Genomic DNA, 17,243 nt, shown 5'->3' on the forward strand with positions numbered 1-17,243 from the left:
GACTTCATTATTCTTGTCATTATGATCCCATTAGCTCTTTCGACTAGTCCATTTGATTCTGGATGTCGAACTGACGCAAAATGGATCTTCGTGCCAATTTGGTCACAAAACTCTTTAAAAGCTTCAGAGTCAAACTGCGTTCCATTGTCCACAGTAATGGCCTTCGGCACTCCGAAGCGACAAACAATATTTTGCCAGAAAAACTTTTGGACAGTGACCGAAGTTATTGTGGCTAAAGGCTTTGCCTCAATCCATTTAGAAAAATATTCCACTGCCACTACAACATATCTTAAATTTCCTTGTGCTGGTGGTAGCGGACCTAACAAATCAAGGCCCCACCTTTGCAACGGCCAAGTGGGTTGTATTAACTGAGTTAGAGACCAAGGTTGTTTTTGATCTCTTGCACATTTCTGACAACCTTCGCACTTTTGCACTAGTTCCGCTGCATCTGAAGCTGCTTTTGGCCAATAAAATCCTTGGCGAAAAACTTTTCCCAACAAAGGCCTAGATCCAATGTGAGATCCACACAGGCCTGCATGTATTTCCTTCATCAATTCTATGCCTTCGGCTCTGGATAAACACTTGAGCAACGGGTAATAGACCCCACGCTTGTATAATTCCCCTTCTATAATGACATATGGTCGAGCTCTTGCTTCTATCCTCCTGTTATAAGCTTCGTCATCTGAAAGAAAATTACCCTGAAGGAAAGAGATGATTTCAGTTGTCCAATCTTCACTATAGACAGGGGATATGTTGAGGACCGCTCTTTCAAGAAGCTCGACTGAAGGTGTTTTTATTGTTTCGAAAAATACTTCCGAAGGCAAAGGCAGCCCCTGTGCTGCTGACTTGGCTAATAGATCAGCATATTCATTTTCTCCACGAGGAATGCTTTTAACAGAGAATCCTTCAAAGGAAGCCTCAATCCTTCGGACTGTATCTAAATATTTTTCAAGTTTCGAATCTCTTGCCTTATAGCTTTTGTCAATATGACCAGAAATAACTTGGGAATCAGTTTTAAGAATGGCCCTTCTGATTCCCATTGCCTTTAACTTTCGAAGACCCAAGAGCAGAGCTTCGTACTCAGCAATATTGTTTGTGCAACTGAAATCAAGTCTTGCCGCATAACAAGTTCTAACTTTGGAAGGTGAAACCAACACAGCAGCTGCTCCTGCTCCGAAGGTTCCCCAAGACCCATCGCAAAACACTGTCCATGCTTCAGCATCCTTATTCGTTTCTTCCTCCTGAGCCCCTGGCGTCCAGTCAGCAATGAAGTCTGCCAACGCTTGGGACTGAATCGAAGATCTATGCACATAATCAATGCAAAATTCATTGAGCTCTGCAGCCCATTTTCCGATCCTTCCAGTAGCTTCTCGGTTTCTCATAATATCCTTCAACGGTTGTGAAGAAGGAACAATTATATTATAAGCTTGAAAATAATGCCGAAGCTTCCTGGAGGCCATCAGAACAGCTACAGTACCTTCTCCAATTCTGTATAATTTTTCTTTGATAAACTAAGAACTTCGGATACAAAGTATATTGGGGCCTGCTTTTTGACTTGGCCTTCCAGCTTCTCCTGAACAAGTGCTGCACTTACCGCTGAGTGCGAAGCTGCCACATATAATAACAAAGGAGCCCCTGGCGTTGGTGGAGTTAGTGTTGTTAGATCTATTAAATATTGCTTCAGCTCTTCGAAGGCTTTTTGCTGGACTGGTCCCCATTGAAAAACTTCGGCTGACTTCAGCACTTCGAAAAATGGCAAATTTCTCTCTGCTGATCTAGATATGAATCTGTTGAGAGATGCCAATCTTCCTGTCAATCTTTGAGCCCCTTCTTTGTACTTGGTGGTTCCATTCGAAGGATAGCTTCGATTTTGCTTGGATTAGCCTCAATTCCTTTTGTTGAAACTAGACAACCAAGAAATTTCCCCTTCTTCACTCCGAAGACACATTTTTCTGGATTCAGCTTTAAACCAGCCTGTCTAAAATTAGCGAAGGTCTCCTGCAGATCAGCAATGTGATTATCTTGCTTCGTGCTTTTCACAATGATATCATCAACATAAGTTAGCACATTCCTGCCTATCTGAGAATGGAGAACCTTCGTTGTCATTCTGCTGAAGCTTCCTCCAGCATTTTTAAGCCCTTCAGGCATCCGAAGGTAACAATATGTTCCACTAGGGGTTATGAAGCTGGTCTTCGGCTCATCCTCCTTCTTCATCCAGATTTGATGATAGCCTGAATAACAATCCAACAGACTCATGAGCTCTGATGAAGCTGCTGCATCAACTAAGGAATCTATCCTCGGCAATGGAAACTCATCCTTCGGACAAGCCTTATTGAGATCAGTAAAGTCGATACACATCCTCCATTTACCATTGGCCTTCTTTACCATAACAGTGTTAGCCAGCCATTCTGGGTACTTTACCTCTCTGATAACTCCGGCACTGAGGAGTCTTTTCACTTCATCCCGAGCACCTTCAGCCTTATCATCAGACATCTTCCGAAGCCTCTGCTTCCTGGGTCTGAATGATGGATCAACATTAAGGGAGTGTTCAATAACATCCCTGTTAACTCCGCAAAGATCATTAGCTGACCAAGCAAAGACATCTTTATTGTTGAACAAAAACTTTATCAAGGTTTTCTCCTGTTCTTCGGGCAATTGAGATCCTAGTAGTACCCTCTGCTCTGCTACATCCTCACATAAGAGCTTGGGCTTCGGCTGATCAGCCAAAGCAGCTTTTTCCCTTCTGAACTTGTACTGCTCACAAGCTTCAGCTCCATCTATGTTATGGATTGCTTTTGAATCTGTCCAATTTCCTTCGGCCCTTCTGGCAGCTTCCTGACTTCCATGAATAGCAATGGGCCCTTGGTCCGAAGGTATCTTCATGCAAAGGTAAGCTGGATGAAGAATTGCTTCAAAGGCATTGAGAGTACCACGACCAATGATAGCATTGTAAGGGTACTCCATGTCAACAATGTCAAACACAATTTGCTCAGTCCTTGTGTTGTTGACAAATCCGAAGGTTACTGGCATGGTAATCTTCCCAAGTGCTACAATTTGCCGCCCTCCAAAGCCACAAAGAGGGTGCGTAGCATCATGGATCTTGTCTTCGGGCTCTTGCATTTGTCTAAAAGCCTTAGCAAATATGATATCTGCAGCACTGTCTGTATCAACCAAAACATTATGGACCAGAAATCCTTTGATCACACAAGAGATAACCATAGCATCATTATGTGGGTAGTCCTTGAGTTGAAGATCTTCTTGAGAGAAGGTAATTGGAATGTGAGACCATCTTGACTTGATGAAGGGTCCTTGCACCCCGACATGTTGTACCCTTCTTTGTGCCTCTTTCTTCTGCTTCTTGTTAGCTGGCTCTGAGCATGAACCGCCTGTTATGGGGAGTACCAGCTTCGGAGCCGAAGCAGCTCCAGCTTGATCGTTGAACGAAGCCATTAGCTCAAAAAAAAGGTGGAAGTGAGTTGACCGGAGGTGGGCGACAATGTTGGGGACTTGTTCTCAAATGCTAGGAATCAAGAACAAGGCAACACAAAGATATTAAATGTTAAATACCCTTCGTCCGCTGAAGCATTATCTCCTCAAGGATTTAATGAACTCCGGACGAAGGTCATAAACATAACATTACGAAGGTAACAAAAATAATATAAAACGATGTGAAATGTAGAATATTAAAGATAAATATGTTGGAGATAAATGGCACCATTCATATATTTATTATTTGAATCTGAAATGTTTGAATACAATGTTTAAGGTATGCTTATACCTTTGCCTTGACAAGCAATAATTCCCGAGTGATGCTCTTGCAATTACAGGAATGCGTGAACAGTAAAGGAATACTGTTCACTATTTTATAGGCACAGGACACAACCTGTGAGGAATTACAATCATGCCCTTCATAAAAGTTTACAACAATGACCCAGACCCCTACAGGCTAAAAGGTCATTCTATCTTTAAGTCGGTTCGACCCTTCATCTTCGGATATGTTATAATCCCAAAGCTGCATGAATGATACCTTCGTCGTCACGTACGAGCAGCTTCAGCCACAGCTGTTCCTTTCTGCAGGACCTTCGGCGATGAAGCATGTTCCCAACATAAGTCATTCCTCGTAACCCCTCCAGGCAGTATGGATCCATTGCCATATGATATAGAGTAGGCAAGATGATGCTTCTGTCTATCGCATTAGTTGTGAAGGACAATGTTACAGTCAAATGAGCATATTGTTGCCACGCCTAAGGCCGTAGGTGTACCTATGGTAACTGTTTGTTGCGTTCCACTACCGCTATAGCCACACCTAACACATGCATGAGTACCCGTAAATATTATAAACTACAAGTTGCCAAATTCTTTCATCTTATCGCGAAAGGTCGGAAACGACGTGTTAAAAATCCTTGTTTGATCCATGATGGTGCCTCTGTGAATGATTCTGAAAGTATCAATAAGATTATGTCTTCTTATTATAAAGATCTTTTTAGCCCGTCTGTCTACTCTAGTATTAATGTTTCTAACCTCAATATGAATCCGTTGTCTGACACAGACATATCACTTTTAACTGCTCCTTTTAACATTAATGAAATCAAAGAAGTGGTTTTTGAGATGAAACATAATAGAGCTCCTGGTCCGGATGGTTTTCCTTCTGATTTTTTCCAAAATTTCTGGGAGCTTATTCACATGGACATTTGGAACTTATTCAAAGACTTCTATGATGGAAATCTTGATATTGAAAGATTGAATTATGGGATGGTTACTCTCTTACCAAAAGTGGATAATACGATTGACATGAAGAACTTTAGACCTATTTGTCTTTTGAATGTTTGCTATAAAATTATTACCAAAGTTCTAAACAACAGGCTGGCCAGTTGCATCACAAAGGTGATTAGTGACTCTCAATATGGTTTTATTAAGGGCAGATACATAATGGACGGGGTCGTTTCGCTCAATGAAATTCTTCATAAGGTTAAGAGGAAAAACAAAGTGGTGTGGTCCTTAAGATTGATTTTGAAAAAGCTTATGACAAAGTGAACTGGTATTTTCTTTATGTCATGATGGAGAAGAAAGGATTTGGGAGTACTTGGTGTGATTGGGTGATGAAAACTGTGCGAGGTGGCAAAGTTGCCATAAAGACTAATGATATGTTGGGTCCATACTTCACTACACATAAAGGGGTGAGACAAGGGGATCCTTTCTCTCCCCTTTTGTTTAATTTGGTTGCTGATGGCTTGCCGTGTATGATTCGTAAAGCCCAAGATGAGGGTTTGATTGAGGGTCTTATACCTCATATCATCCAAAATGGGTGCAGTTGTCTTTAATATGCTGATGATACTATTTTTCTTATCCAAGATTGTTTAGAAGGAGCCAGAAATCTCAAATTTATTTTGTGTTTGTTTGAAAGTATGTCGGGATTGAAAATAAATTTCCACAAAAGTAAAATTTTTATTTTGGAAAAGCTAAGGAAATTGTTTATTTGTATGCTGATATCTTTACTTGTCCTATTGGTAGTCTTCCTATGAAATATCTTGGTGTACCAATTGACAAAAGGAAGATTAATAAAAGCCTCTGGGATCCCATGGTAGAAAAATTGGAAAAAAGACTTCCTGGGTGGCAGGGTAGATTTTTGAGTCTGGGTGGTAGGCTAACTCTTTTAAATAGATGCCTATCCAATGTTCCACTTTATATGCTTTTGATTTACCCTATTCCTAAATCGGTTATCAGAAAGGTGGATATTCTCAGGAGACGTCTTTTATGGCAAGGGGGGCACTAGTCAAAAAATTTTCATCTGGTTGATTGGGTGTCTGTGTGTTCTCCCAAAAATCAGGGAGGTTTAGGGATTTTGAACCTTGAATTTATGAATGATTCCTTACTAACTAAATGGCTTTGGAAAATTGAAAATTCAAATGGTTTATGGCAAAAAATCATTGCATGTAAATACATTAAGGGAAAACCCCTTATTTCTGTCAAGCAAAAACAAAGGGATTCTCACTTTTGGAAGAAGATTTTGAGTCTGCGTGATAACTTCTACAAATACTGTAATACGTTGGTGGGAAATGGCTTGAATACTAGCTTTTGGAAGAGTAACTGGATAGGAAATCTGCCCCTGGCTGTCCAGTTTCCTTCCTTATTTGACTTGGCTTATGACAAAGACATTTCTGTTAATAAGGTCTTGGTGTCCAATATTGAGGCTCTCTTGTTTAGGAGAAGGATTATTGGTAATCTGAGGGTGTTATTGGATGATTTGATGATTTGTTGTAGTCATGTTTTCTTGTCTGATCAAGATGACATAATTGGTTGGGATCTTGTAAGAAAAGGTTTTCTGTGAACTCTTTATACAAGAAGAAAGTGTTGGATCATGTTTCTGTTCCCTACAAATTCTTGTGGAAATCCAAGTTGCCACAGAAAATCAAGGTTTTTATCTGGTTGGTGGTGAGAAATAAAATTCTTACTAAAGATAATTTGAAGAAAAGGAACTGGAATGGTTCTCAAGAATGTTGTTTTTGTGGTGGTGATGAGTCTATTGATCATTTATTTTTTTCACTGTCCCATTGCGAGATATATGTGGAGAGTGATCCAAGTGGCTTTGAACTTGGTGGAGATTCCAAAAAGTATTAGCAACCTTTGTGATAATTGGTTAAGTAAACCAAAAGACAAGATTGCTAATTTGATTCTGTTTGGCTGTGGAGCGATGTTCTGGGCAATTTGACGCACTAGAAATGATTGGTGCTTTGGTAATAAAATTATGCTTGATCCTTCTAACATCACTAGGTGAGTGCCCGTGCGTTGCAACGGGAACATATAATAACATGATAACTTATGTACAAATGTATGATATTCTGTTATGAGAAAAGGTCCTCAAGCATCTGGTTGGTCTAGGTGACGGTGACAGAGACTTCAAATAAGAAAGGAAACAAAAGTGCATTAATCTGCACATTCAAAACTGCCAAGCTCACAATAAGATAAGACAACGATCAATTTATGATGTGCACATTCAAAACTTACAGAACTTAACAAATGCACGTTGTGTAGTTGAACGAAGCGATGACATGCATGTATGATTGATGAAGGTTACAATGTCATAAATAATTACAAAAATCTGAACAAAACTAATAAACCACTTCTTATAATGTTGAACACTAACGAATCAGAAGGAAATATCCCTAACTGAGATTGTTCCGCTGAAGACATCGACCAATGCAACAAATGGATCCAAAACTGACAAGTATTAAGTGCGCTTTTGCAAGTCCATGTTAGTCAACAAATAGTAGCGCATAAACTAAAGATGAGCATCCTTCAAAGCTTTTTACTCCAGATGTAGCTTCAAAAGCTAATTAGCCATCCATTTGTCATTCCGCTTTTTAGGGACACCGATGGCCATTTTCTGAAGAACAACATTGAGGATAAAGTTAGCAAAATTGACATCTGATTTGTTCCCTTTATCTCTTATTATTTTTCTTCAGATGGCAGTAAAATTGCACTAAAGCAAAAAAAAAATCTCCAAAAATAGTGACCATATCTAGTATGAACTACTTTGTTCATATCAACAAACATGCATGCTAACTGCTACAACCAATACAACTTAGGCAAATGAAACTAACTGGTAAATAAAGAAAATAACTTGCAACCTAAACTATGAAAAAATCGCATGCATAACAATGTTTAGAACCTAAAATAACTGCTTGAGCTTGCTGCTGCAAATGACAAACTTCAGAACCTAAGCTAACTGCTAGTGTTTGCTGCCAGTCTCAAAACAGGATTGCCCCCCCCCCCAACACATGACCTATGACTAAAATACTATGATTAAACAAACATTGCGTCATTACTTTAAGATAAATAAGATATTTCCATGAAATGGTAGCGTCGTAGAGCTAGTAGATGTGCACAAAGATCAAAACCTTCCTCAAGCAACTTCATCGTGAAACTGCTAACATAGTTCTCCCAATTTGGTAGAAAAAACAACACATATAGTAATTCTCCTCATTTAGTCTTCTTGGATTTGTTGGGATATTTGTAGAGAACTACTTGAGCTGGTTTAAATCTTCTAGCCCCCACAATGCCTCAATTCCATGCAGTTTCAAATCTTCAATTGTATTGTGTTTATGTTTCTAATCAGTGCTTATATATGTCAAAGAAAGTTCAAGCAAAAAAATATAAATGTCAATTGAACCAGATCTGCTGGATGCAAAAAGATTCATTCAAGAAGGTGCTTGCAAAGTGCAGAACACTCAAAATTTGTTATGTCGGATAATCCAATAAATATTGGAATGAAAAAGAGAGCTCACTATCAATTCTCAAACGCTCCAAGGTAACATCTTCATTTTGGCGCAAGGTTCGATAAACCTAAAAATTGTAGAGGAAAGAGAACAGGTACTCAATGAGGAAGTGAAATAACTTATCTTGGACAAATTAGATTTAGCATAACAGCGAGTTGTTGTGTTAGATAAAATTCACAGTACAATAGTACAATCAATTTTACTCTAGAAAATAACATATTATCCAGAAATAAAATGTCTCCATAATAACTGTAGGGATATTAAACGCAGAAAAGAATAACAAGTTAAAACCATAGTCACCTCACTGCACATCACACACACCTATAAAACACCATTGCAAAATAAATGATGGGTACACAATTTCTTTTGAATAGATATTGCACAGTTGATTATAATACCATGTTTGGAATCAGATGGTATCTCAAAACCAGCATTCTCACAAAACTAAGCTGATAATCCAGTAATCCACACTACCAAACACCATATGTCTAGAATTATAAGGGCTTGCAGACAATTTATAATAGTTAAACTGGCAACAATATAGCTTAACAAACATCCAAAAGAATATGTGAAAATATCTGAATGCATCCGGACATCAACAATTCTGCTCTTCATCATTCCTTAAACTATAAGGAATCATAGAAATATGTAGTTAAGCTTGTAAGCCTCAAAACTAAATCTACTCAAACAAGACCCTCCTCCCTAAGGTAACTTGATCCACGCCAAAAACCTATCACAGGAATGCTGGTGGTATTCCAAGACTTTGTATAGATCGACTGCTTAGATCTAAGCAAATTCATGAAATCACAACCATGCATACCACAAGCTTAGAGCATACCAAAACAGTAAAATCGTAGGGAAACGACGGTGAGTAATGCGATCCGGGGTTCGATCGCCGCGCGGAGCGAAGGCAGGGAGCCGGGGACATCCGATGCTAATATAGCAATTGCCTCCTACTTGACCTTGGAGAACTCCTTGAGAGTTCAGATGGGCTCATTGGCAGCACGTACATTGTTGTAGGAAACCCAGTCTTCACCATGGATCACCTGATACGAATATAGATTAAGAAAAATGCATAGCAAAATAAAATGCAGTTGAAGGGAAATGCTTATTACCGACAAGGGAAAAACTCTAGCCCTAAAGTTGTAAATGGCTTCTAAATATCACTCGTGAATATCTTCCAGTCAAGTTGAGCAACTCGCGTGACCTCCTCACATTCCTTTAGTTCCTTTTTTACCAAATAGGGGAACTTTTTGGCAGATGCTGTTTCAGATAGAATTTATGAGTATAGCATTATTGTATTTGTCAATAACTAAATCAATGTTTATTTTGAAATATTTGATATCCTTCACTTAGTTCTCATGAAACGTGCTAGGAGAAGTGGTTCCCTAAAATGTATATTATGAGAGACAAACATTCAACTAGAACAAGTAGCATGCAATCCTGACTAAAATATACTTATAGTTTGAAAAGAGCAGTAGTGCAGTGCCAAAGCCTATCAAAATTTTAACACAATTACCTATCAATAGCAAATTGAGAGAGATAAATTGAGGTTGGATCAATATCATTTGTGGGACTAAATGGTTGTACGACCCGAACATCATTAAGGCCCAAGATTGCATCCGCATGCTCATGAGGCAGAAGAATCTATTATCCATAAGGAAGAGGTGTTGGTGTACCATGGGTATGCAGAACACTGAATTTTCTTCTACAATCATAGTGAACCCTCTCTTAGTTGGCCTTTTGGTTTGAAATAAACCATTATAGAAAAACTAAAGCAAACAAGAGTATATCGCGCACTCCTATCACTATGAACTTTATTCCAGAAAAATCAAGCATATGCAACATGAACTTAATCATTAATCAGGTCAGTTCAGAGAGCCAAAATTGTTCATAAACTTCACAAGATTTTCGAAGCAGCTGGACCACTCTTTTAGATCGCAATTCGGTTATCCAATCGCCTTGCATTGATTGTTAATTCGAAATTTGAAAAAAGTTCGCCCAAGCATGCGTGCAGGACTGGATATGGGGATCTCAAAATGTACTAACTACGATTAATATGAAGCTGCAAAAACAGGCAACTCTAAATTTAGATCAACCATTAGAGAGATCCATGCATGTATGGCCATAGGGTATTGCATCTTAGTTGGCTGAACAAGATCCAGGTTGAAAAAATGGTGAGATTGGGCAGAGTTAAAGAACAAAGGGTAAAATTGGCAAAAAAACTTAAGTATCAGATATGCAACACGACAACATAGAGGAGCATGTGTATGTAAAGTTCTCACTAACAGAACCAGTCGACTACTGGTAAAACGGAAGGTATATCAGAAGATCGATTTAGTTGAGACTCACAAAGCACAAAATATTGGTTCTGTTGAGACTACCACAACTTATAGGAAGCAACCTATGCGGAAAGCGAAGGCTGCACAACACAGCAAACCTTCATCTCGGGGCCAAGCCCCCTGCTGCTCCACCCTGTTGTCAGAGACTGCGCTTGAGGTGAGGGGATGGCTCCAATTTCTAGAAACGGATGAGGCAGTGGCAGCAAAGTTGGCGAAGAGTAGAACGCTCACAAGTTTCTGAAAACGGATAAGATATGATGCTAGTAAGAACCACCAATAGCCTTCAACTAAACCAATCTAACCATGAACACACAAAATTTAGTGCCAGATTCAGCGCCCTAACATTAGATTTATTATGAATTGGTGGGGCAATTGAAACAATAAACTATCCTAACAATAAACATAGGTACAACCTGGTAAATTGGTAGGGCAAATGAATCGACAGCCTTGGAACCTATGAAACATCAATAGTCACTTGGCCATGGTCACTGGATCATTTTAATTATACGACTTTTAATACCATGAAACTTTTAGAGCATTCACAGGAGGTCGTACCTAGCATTTTGGACATTGCAAACGAACTGTATTGCATTTCTTAAAATGAACATGTTAAGAAAAAACTTTAACACACAATTTAGTTTGCGTGAAAAAACAGATTGAAGTAATTCAAAATGCACAAAAACATCTGAAGACATTTCCAGAAAGAATTAATTCTAATCGGAATAAATTTTGAATTCTATATGCAAGTCTGAATTAAAAATGAGATTTGCTTGAAGGAAACTCCAACTCAGATTCATAGTCTGAATGTTTGATAAAATAGACAAAATTCCTCCAGACCAGCTTTCCCATCGATTGCAGGAATGAAACCTCAATTAGAAAAATGAGACTGAACTTTGATTGGAGGGAACACAGCAAACGCATGATAACAAGCGTGCGATACACTGCAGCCCTATACGGTATACCAATATGTGTTTCTTAACAAAAGAAAACTCTACCTACCTACCCGTGTTCAAGATATTCCCATTTCACAATTGTATCCACATTATAGTCATAGAACTGATATTTCAGACACCAAAAGAATATCTGAAGTACAACCAAACATAATAATTAAGATTAGAAGTATGTGGATGTGTCACTTACAATGATGGTCAGCACGTTGGTCTTTTCATCAATCATGATATTGCCATTCTGAAGATCATTGTGATAGAAACCAATCCATTGGTAATCACCTGAGCACTTGTTCTCCAATGCAGTAATCTGGTTCTCGAGACTGTCCAACCAAAATTCCTTGGCTTCTTCAGGAGGAGCAGCTAGGTAATAATGAAAATTGGCAACACTTCCACTCAAACCAATCAAATGTGTATTGACCAATGACAATGTTAAGTATATCAAGCCCATATATTACAGACACATATGGGCTTGGTATACTTCAAAAAAAAAACAGGACACATCATACTTTGTATGCCACCATTTTATATCATCTATTCCACACCAGTACCAAACTCACATTAAAGACTCACAGTAGTATTAATAAAAACACCAAACACCAAGCATCAGAAAAATCAAAAGAATGAAGCACACAAAACCAAACCTTGTAGTCATAGAGGTCACTGCCAGCATATCCACTGCTCTCACTCAATTTCCCACTAAGTATACGCTCCACGCCATTGTCATCATCCAATTCTTGATCTACATCATTTTCTGCATCATGAAATCCATTGCCCTTGGCTTCCAAATTACCATCATCAGTTGATGCTTCAGTACCACTATCTTCAATTTGAGATTCAGGTGACAAGGAACATCTGAGGTGTTCATCCTGTAAAAATGGTAATCATAGATGATCAATAGGAAGTGATGCTTTCTATCTCTCTCATGTGCAAGCTTTTAAGCACTGCTATCGTGATATATGCTCAAATATATTTTTCTTGAGACAAATTCAATGTGGATACTGCAATGATCCAAGGCTGAAAGAATCTTACATGAAAAATGCCCTCATATTCCTCCAAGAGAGTTACGACAATTCCTTGAGCACTGTTTGCGGCGTTTGCTGCAGCAAGAAGCTGCGCAGAATCGTCACCATCCATATCAAATACTTCATCCATCTCACATTCACCAGCCAGAAGTGGACGCAACAGAAGAGACGCCATACAGGCACCAACTGCCGATGCAGTCATTCGATTTTCAGAAGTGTGAGATGCAACAGTGTGCATCATTTTTAAAATTCTACACAAAAAAACATTACAACCATTTCAGGGACGGTTTTTTGTAATAATAAATGTTCCAATACCAATGTTTCACATAACTAATAGCAGGGATGAAGAAAAATGCAATAAATATATTCACTTAATGTTGTGAAATTTGTAATTCTGAATTAAGTAGACATAGTGTGAAGCCAAGGAGTATTAGTGATTATTTTAAGTGCAAGTAGCATCTGCAAGACAATAATAACATGTTTAGCCTCATCCCTCATTAGCAACTATATCACATACAAATTATCATGCAGTCCACATAGCATAAGCTATTAACCTATCTGACCAAGAAAAAGTCTAACAATAACTTATCCAAAAAAGAAACTATACGTTATCCAGTGATTAAGGATATTGCTATGATAAAAAAATGAAAAGCCAACCTCTGCAGCAACCTCCGATTGGACTCAAGAAATGTCTCAGATATAGCTGAACGCATAGCATTTACCCTAGCATCCTTAGTCTCAGGCCTAAGCAAGTGAAACAGGGTACAAATAGTAAACCACATAGTAAACATCGAAAGAAAAGGAATGCATGAATAATCCTGGGCTCTTGGATACATACAAAATAATCATCTGAGTTGTTAAGATGCAACACCACTACTAAAGTTTTAGTCTAAAACAATTTTCATAAGCTTCAGATGAACCCAACATGATCCACCAACAAAGAGAAATCCATAGGTGCAAACTCTGCTAGTTATATTTGACCAGTGACCAAAGTAACCTGTGTTACTCAGATACCCAAGTCCTACATAATTGTGTGAAGCTGTCGCAAGGCAAATTTTACTTGCCGAAGCAGGACGAGAGAAGTTGCGGATCCCTCACTAAGGCGAAGTCGTGTCCCAGGAGCACACCGGCAACGTCCTGCAGCAGGGCGCCGAGGGGCGCCGCGGGGGCAGCGGCGAGCGCGGCGCACGCCCGGCCCGCGACGCCGAGCGCCACCGGCTAGTCCCCGGCGGTGACGGAGGGCAGCACGGGCGCCTCGCCCCAGCCGACGGCGCCGCTGCAGAGCTCGACGCGCACGGTGACATTGGAGAGCGCGGCGAGGCACGAGGACGCGATGGTGAAGGCGTGACGGGCGGGACACGGAGCGGGCGTGCCGGCCGCCGACACGTCCACGGAGAAGGTCTCCTTGAGTGCGTGAAGCCGAACGAGCCCACAGGGGAGGGCGGGGACGGGGACGGCGAGACGGCGCGGAGGCGGGTGGTGGCGGTGGCGGGCTGTTGGCGGTGGATCGGTCTTGTGGGTGATGTCGCCGAAGGGTGAGCGAGGCGGTGCCTGCACGACGATGGATGGGGGTGGGGTGGTTGCCAAAGTCATGGACGGCTGGGACGAGGGAGGGGGAGGGGGAGGGGCGGGGGCGGAGCACGGTCGGATCGCCCTGGATGAAACGAACGGTCCAGATTCACGGATGGCAGAACGAGAAAAGGCAGGCTACCCTTAGAGCCTTAATAAGTAGTATAGATATAGATTTTTCTTTGCTGCTTCTGGCTAGATTCATGGGCTATACGACAGAGAAAGAGGGAGCAAAAAATGGTGGTCCAAGGAAGCAAGCTAATCCGAAAGATAGAAAGTGAAGCGTTTGGTCGAGCGTTTGGGTGGTGTCCGAGAGACAGGCGAATTCTGGGTGATCAAAAATGGAGTATGGTTTCTGGCGTTGGTGGTAGCCTATACTTTTGGTGTTGGTTTGAATTAGTGCCTTTTGTTGCGTCTGTCTGTCGTGAAATGGTTGTAAATAAGAAAGTCTTATGTTCCTAGTAGCAGGTCGAACTTTATCTTCTTATTTAGGCCCTTTACTTATCTAGGGTGATAGCGTAAAGTGTCTAGATAGAGATCAGACCTAGTTGGTATTCTGTCGGGTCGGTTGATCGCGATGGGTGTCTTTGTTCTGAACTATCCTATTTCCTAATGAAATAGGGGCTTCGCCCCTTCGTTAAAAAAACTACCAACTACGTTGTAAACAATGGCATGCACTCACATTCTTGCCAATGCAACAAGATATATTCAAAACTATGGCATGACCAAGGCGCACTATGTGCACGGTTTTATAGCTATGATAAGGTAGGAGTAGTTGAAAGAGGCTCGGCTCGACATTCTCGGCTCGCGAGCCATATTCTGGTACTTATTGTTGCATTATTTAGTGAATTAACATTATATAAATTTGAAATATAGAATCATCATTCAACATTATGAGTAATTTAAATTATAACTTGTAATATATTCATCATCAAAGACTAAAAAATGAGCTATTATCCATAAAATTATCTAATATTCATTATTATTTTATAAATTGGTCAATTTTGCAAGACTCGCGAGCCGGCTGGGCTCGGCTCGCTGCAAAAAAGAGCTCAAAGAAGGGGCTCGGCTCGTTCGAGGCTCGCGAGCCGCTCCAAGCTCGAGCCGGCCCGTGAGCCTCGAGCTTATTTTCCAGCCCTAGTTGGACCTATGCTGGGTGGGGACCACTATCCAAATAGAGATATAACATTGTCCTCTCTTATACTATAATAGAGAAGAGTAGAGCAACATAGAAAGGAGTGAAGTTCAAGCCAAATCCACAACTTCAAAGGGGTCCAGAAGACGAGACAATGGCCCTGTTTGTTTCGGCTTCTGGCAGCTTCTGGCCACCAAAAGCTGCTGCAGACTGCCAAACGCTCAGCTTTTCAGCTAGCTTCTATAAAATTCGTTGGGGCAAAAACCATCTAAAATCAACATAAACACATAATCGGTTGAGTCGTTGTAATAGTAGGAATCCGTCACTTTCTAGATCCTGAGCCCTATAAACAACTTTATCTTACTCCACACGTAATCGTAATAATACTCAGATTCTCCCCACAGCCAGATTCTCCCCACAGCCGGATTTTCAGAAAAGCTGGTCAGAAAAAAGCTGAACCAAACATACCCGATGGAGACCTAGACAAGAACTCTCGCTATAACCAAAGTGAAGCGGGTGCTAGTCTGCACTCTAGCGGGTGCTAGTGGTGAAAGTTTTTTTTTAAAGTCAATCATGTCATATATACATAAACTATAAAGCTCGCTTTGTATGAATTTTTAGCTAGATCTGAAACAGCGCAATTCGATCCTTTGACCATGCACAAACAACCCGAAAAGGTTCTCGTGTTCATGTTGGTGATTTAGATCTGAAATCCATTTGCAGCTTTGTCCACGCACCCAAAGCACTCGGACAAATTAACATTGTGCGCCCGTGGGCCGTGGCCCGTGGCTACCAGCAGCACCGGTGTGCCCCAGGCGGTACTGGTACACCACCACGGCACCATCCAGTGTCGATCCCCGACACGTGCCACGTGGGCACCATCGCGGATGGCAATCCTCTGACAGGAACGTCCCTACCAGAGGACCACCCGGGCCATACCCATACGCCCAGACCTCTGCCGCTGACTGCTCTGCGCGAAAAAAATGGAGTAAACCTAGCACAGCATCAAGTGCGTGCTACGACAATACTAGATCTAAAAAAAATCTACGGTGAAAAATCTACAGTACTAGGATAGTGACCGGGGATGGAGCCAATGATTACTGCACGCTGCTTGGAGTTTGTTTCATGTTTCAACGTGCAGCAAAACCTGTGAAATCCTGATGAATCCCCTGATTGACCAGTCAGTCGATTCACCAAGCATGTCCTGGGGTTTGCTGCTTCGTTTGCGCTGCAGTTTGTTCAAGTGACCCGGGGGGAGGGGAGTGAATTAACTAGTAGAGCATACCAGAACGGTCAGAGAGTGCAGCCAACAACCTGCACGTTTTACATTTTTACGGTCATAGTTACTGTTGCTGGGGTCAGATACGACCAGCGTGATTTTTTTTTCTTATCTTCGAATTCAAAAACCAATCAAAAGCAAATGAAAAACGGCAGCACGCGTGTGTCGGAGTTACTATTACTTATCAGTTTCTCGCACGGTCGCACCCTACTTGCCTACTACAGCTGTATTAGATATGTCTAGATGTCTATGTATCTGCTTCAACTCGTATGTCTTGGAACGAATTAAAAAAACCTTAGGCTTCGTTCGTTTAGAGGAACTAATCTTTAGTCTCTATTTTATCAAACAGAAAACCTAGTAGAAGCTAATTGACTTTAGTCTCTACTCCCTCATATTGGTGTTAAAAGGGACTAAATGATAGTATTAATTATTGCCCTTGCCTAGAAAACTAGCATGAAAGGAAAAAAAATGATATTTTGGTTTTTTATGTGTTGCATTTAATGTATTTAGAATCTGTTCAGTCTCTATAACCAAATATGGTATGGACTAAAGTTTAGTCCAGAGACTAAACTTTAGTCTAAGACTAATAGAGCTACACAAGGCCTTAAATTTAATCTTCACTCTAATCTATATTTACATTTATGGATACATACATGGACGCCCAAACGTC

At 40.6% G+C, this 17,243-nt stretch overlaps 1 protein-coding gene across 2 annotated transcripts; it reads right to left on the reverse strand.

The window, feature by feature from the left end:
- Positions 1-7,301: 7,301 nt before the first annotated feature.
- On the reverse strand, positions 7,302-13,314 carry LOC103633220 (rho GTPase-activating protein 7). 2 transcript variants are annotated; one of them, XM_008654915.4, is made up of 5 exons: positions 13,248-13,314; positions 12,598-12,841; positions 12,210-12,434; positions 11,759-11,888; positions 7,302-7,384 (listed from the first exon to the last, which is right to left on the reverse strand). In XM_008654915.4, the coding sequence occupies exons 1-4, from the start codon at positions 13,301-13,303 to the stop codon at positions 11,844-11,846; spliced, it is 570 nt and encodes a 189-aa protein (XP_008653137.1). In that variant the 5' UTR covers positions 13,304-13,314; the 3' UTR covers positions 7,302-7,384; positions 11,759-11,843. The 2 variants fall into 2 exon arrangements, with proteins under 2 accessions (XP_008653137.1, XP_020396736.1); XM_020541147.2 differs by lacking the exons at positions 7,302-7,384; positions 11,759-11,888 and having other exon boundaries at positions 12,077-12,434.
- Positions 13,315-17,243: the final 3,929 nt, after the last annotated feature.

This window comes from Zea mays, chromosome 7 (genome assembly GCF_902167145.1).
Source record: "Zea mays cultivar B73 chromosome 7, Zm-B73-REFERENCE-NAM-5.0, whole genome shotgun sequence".
Taxonomy (NCBI): Eukaryota; Viridiplantae; Streptophyta; class Magnoliopsida; order Poales; family Poaceae; genus Zea; species Zea mays.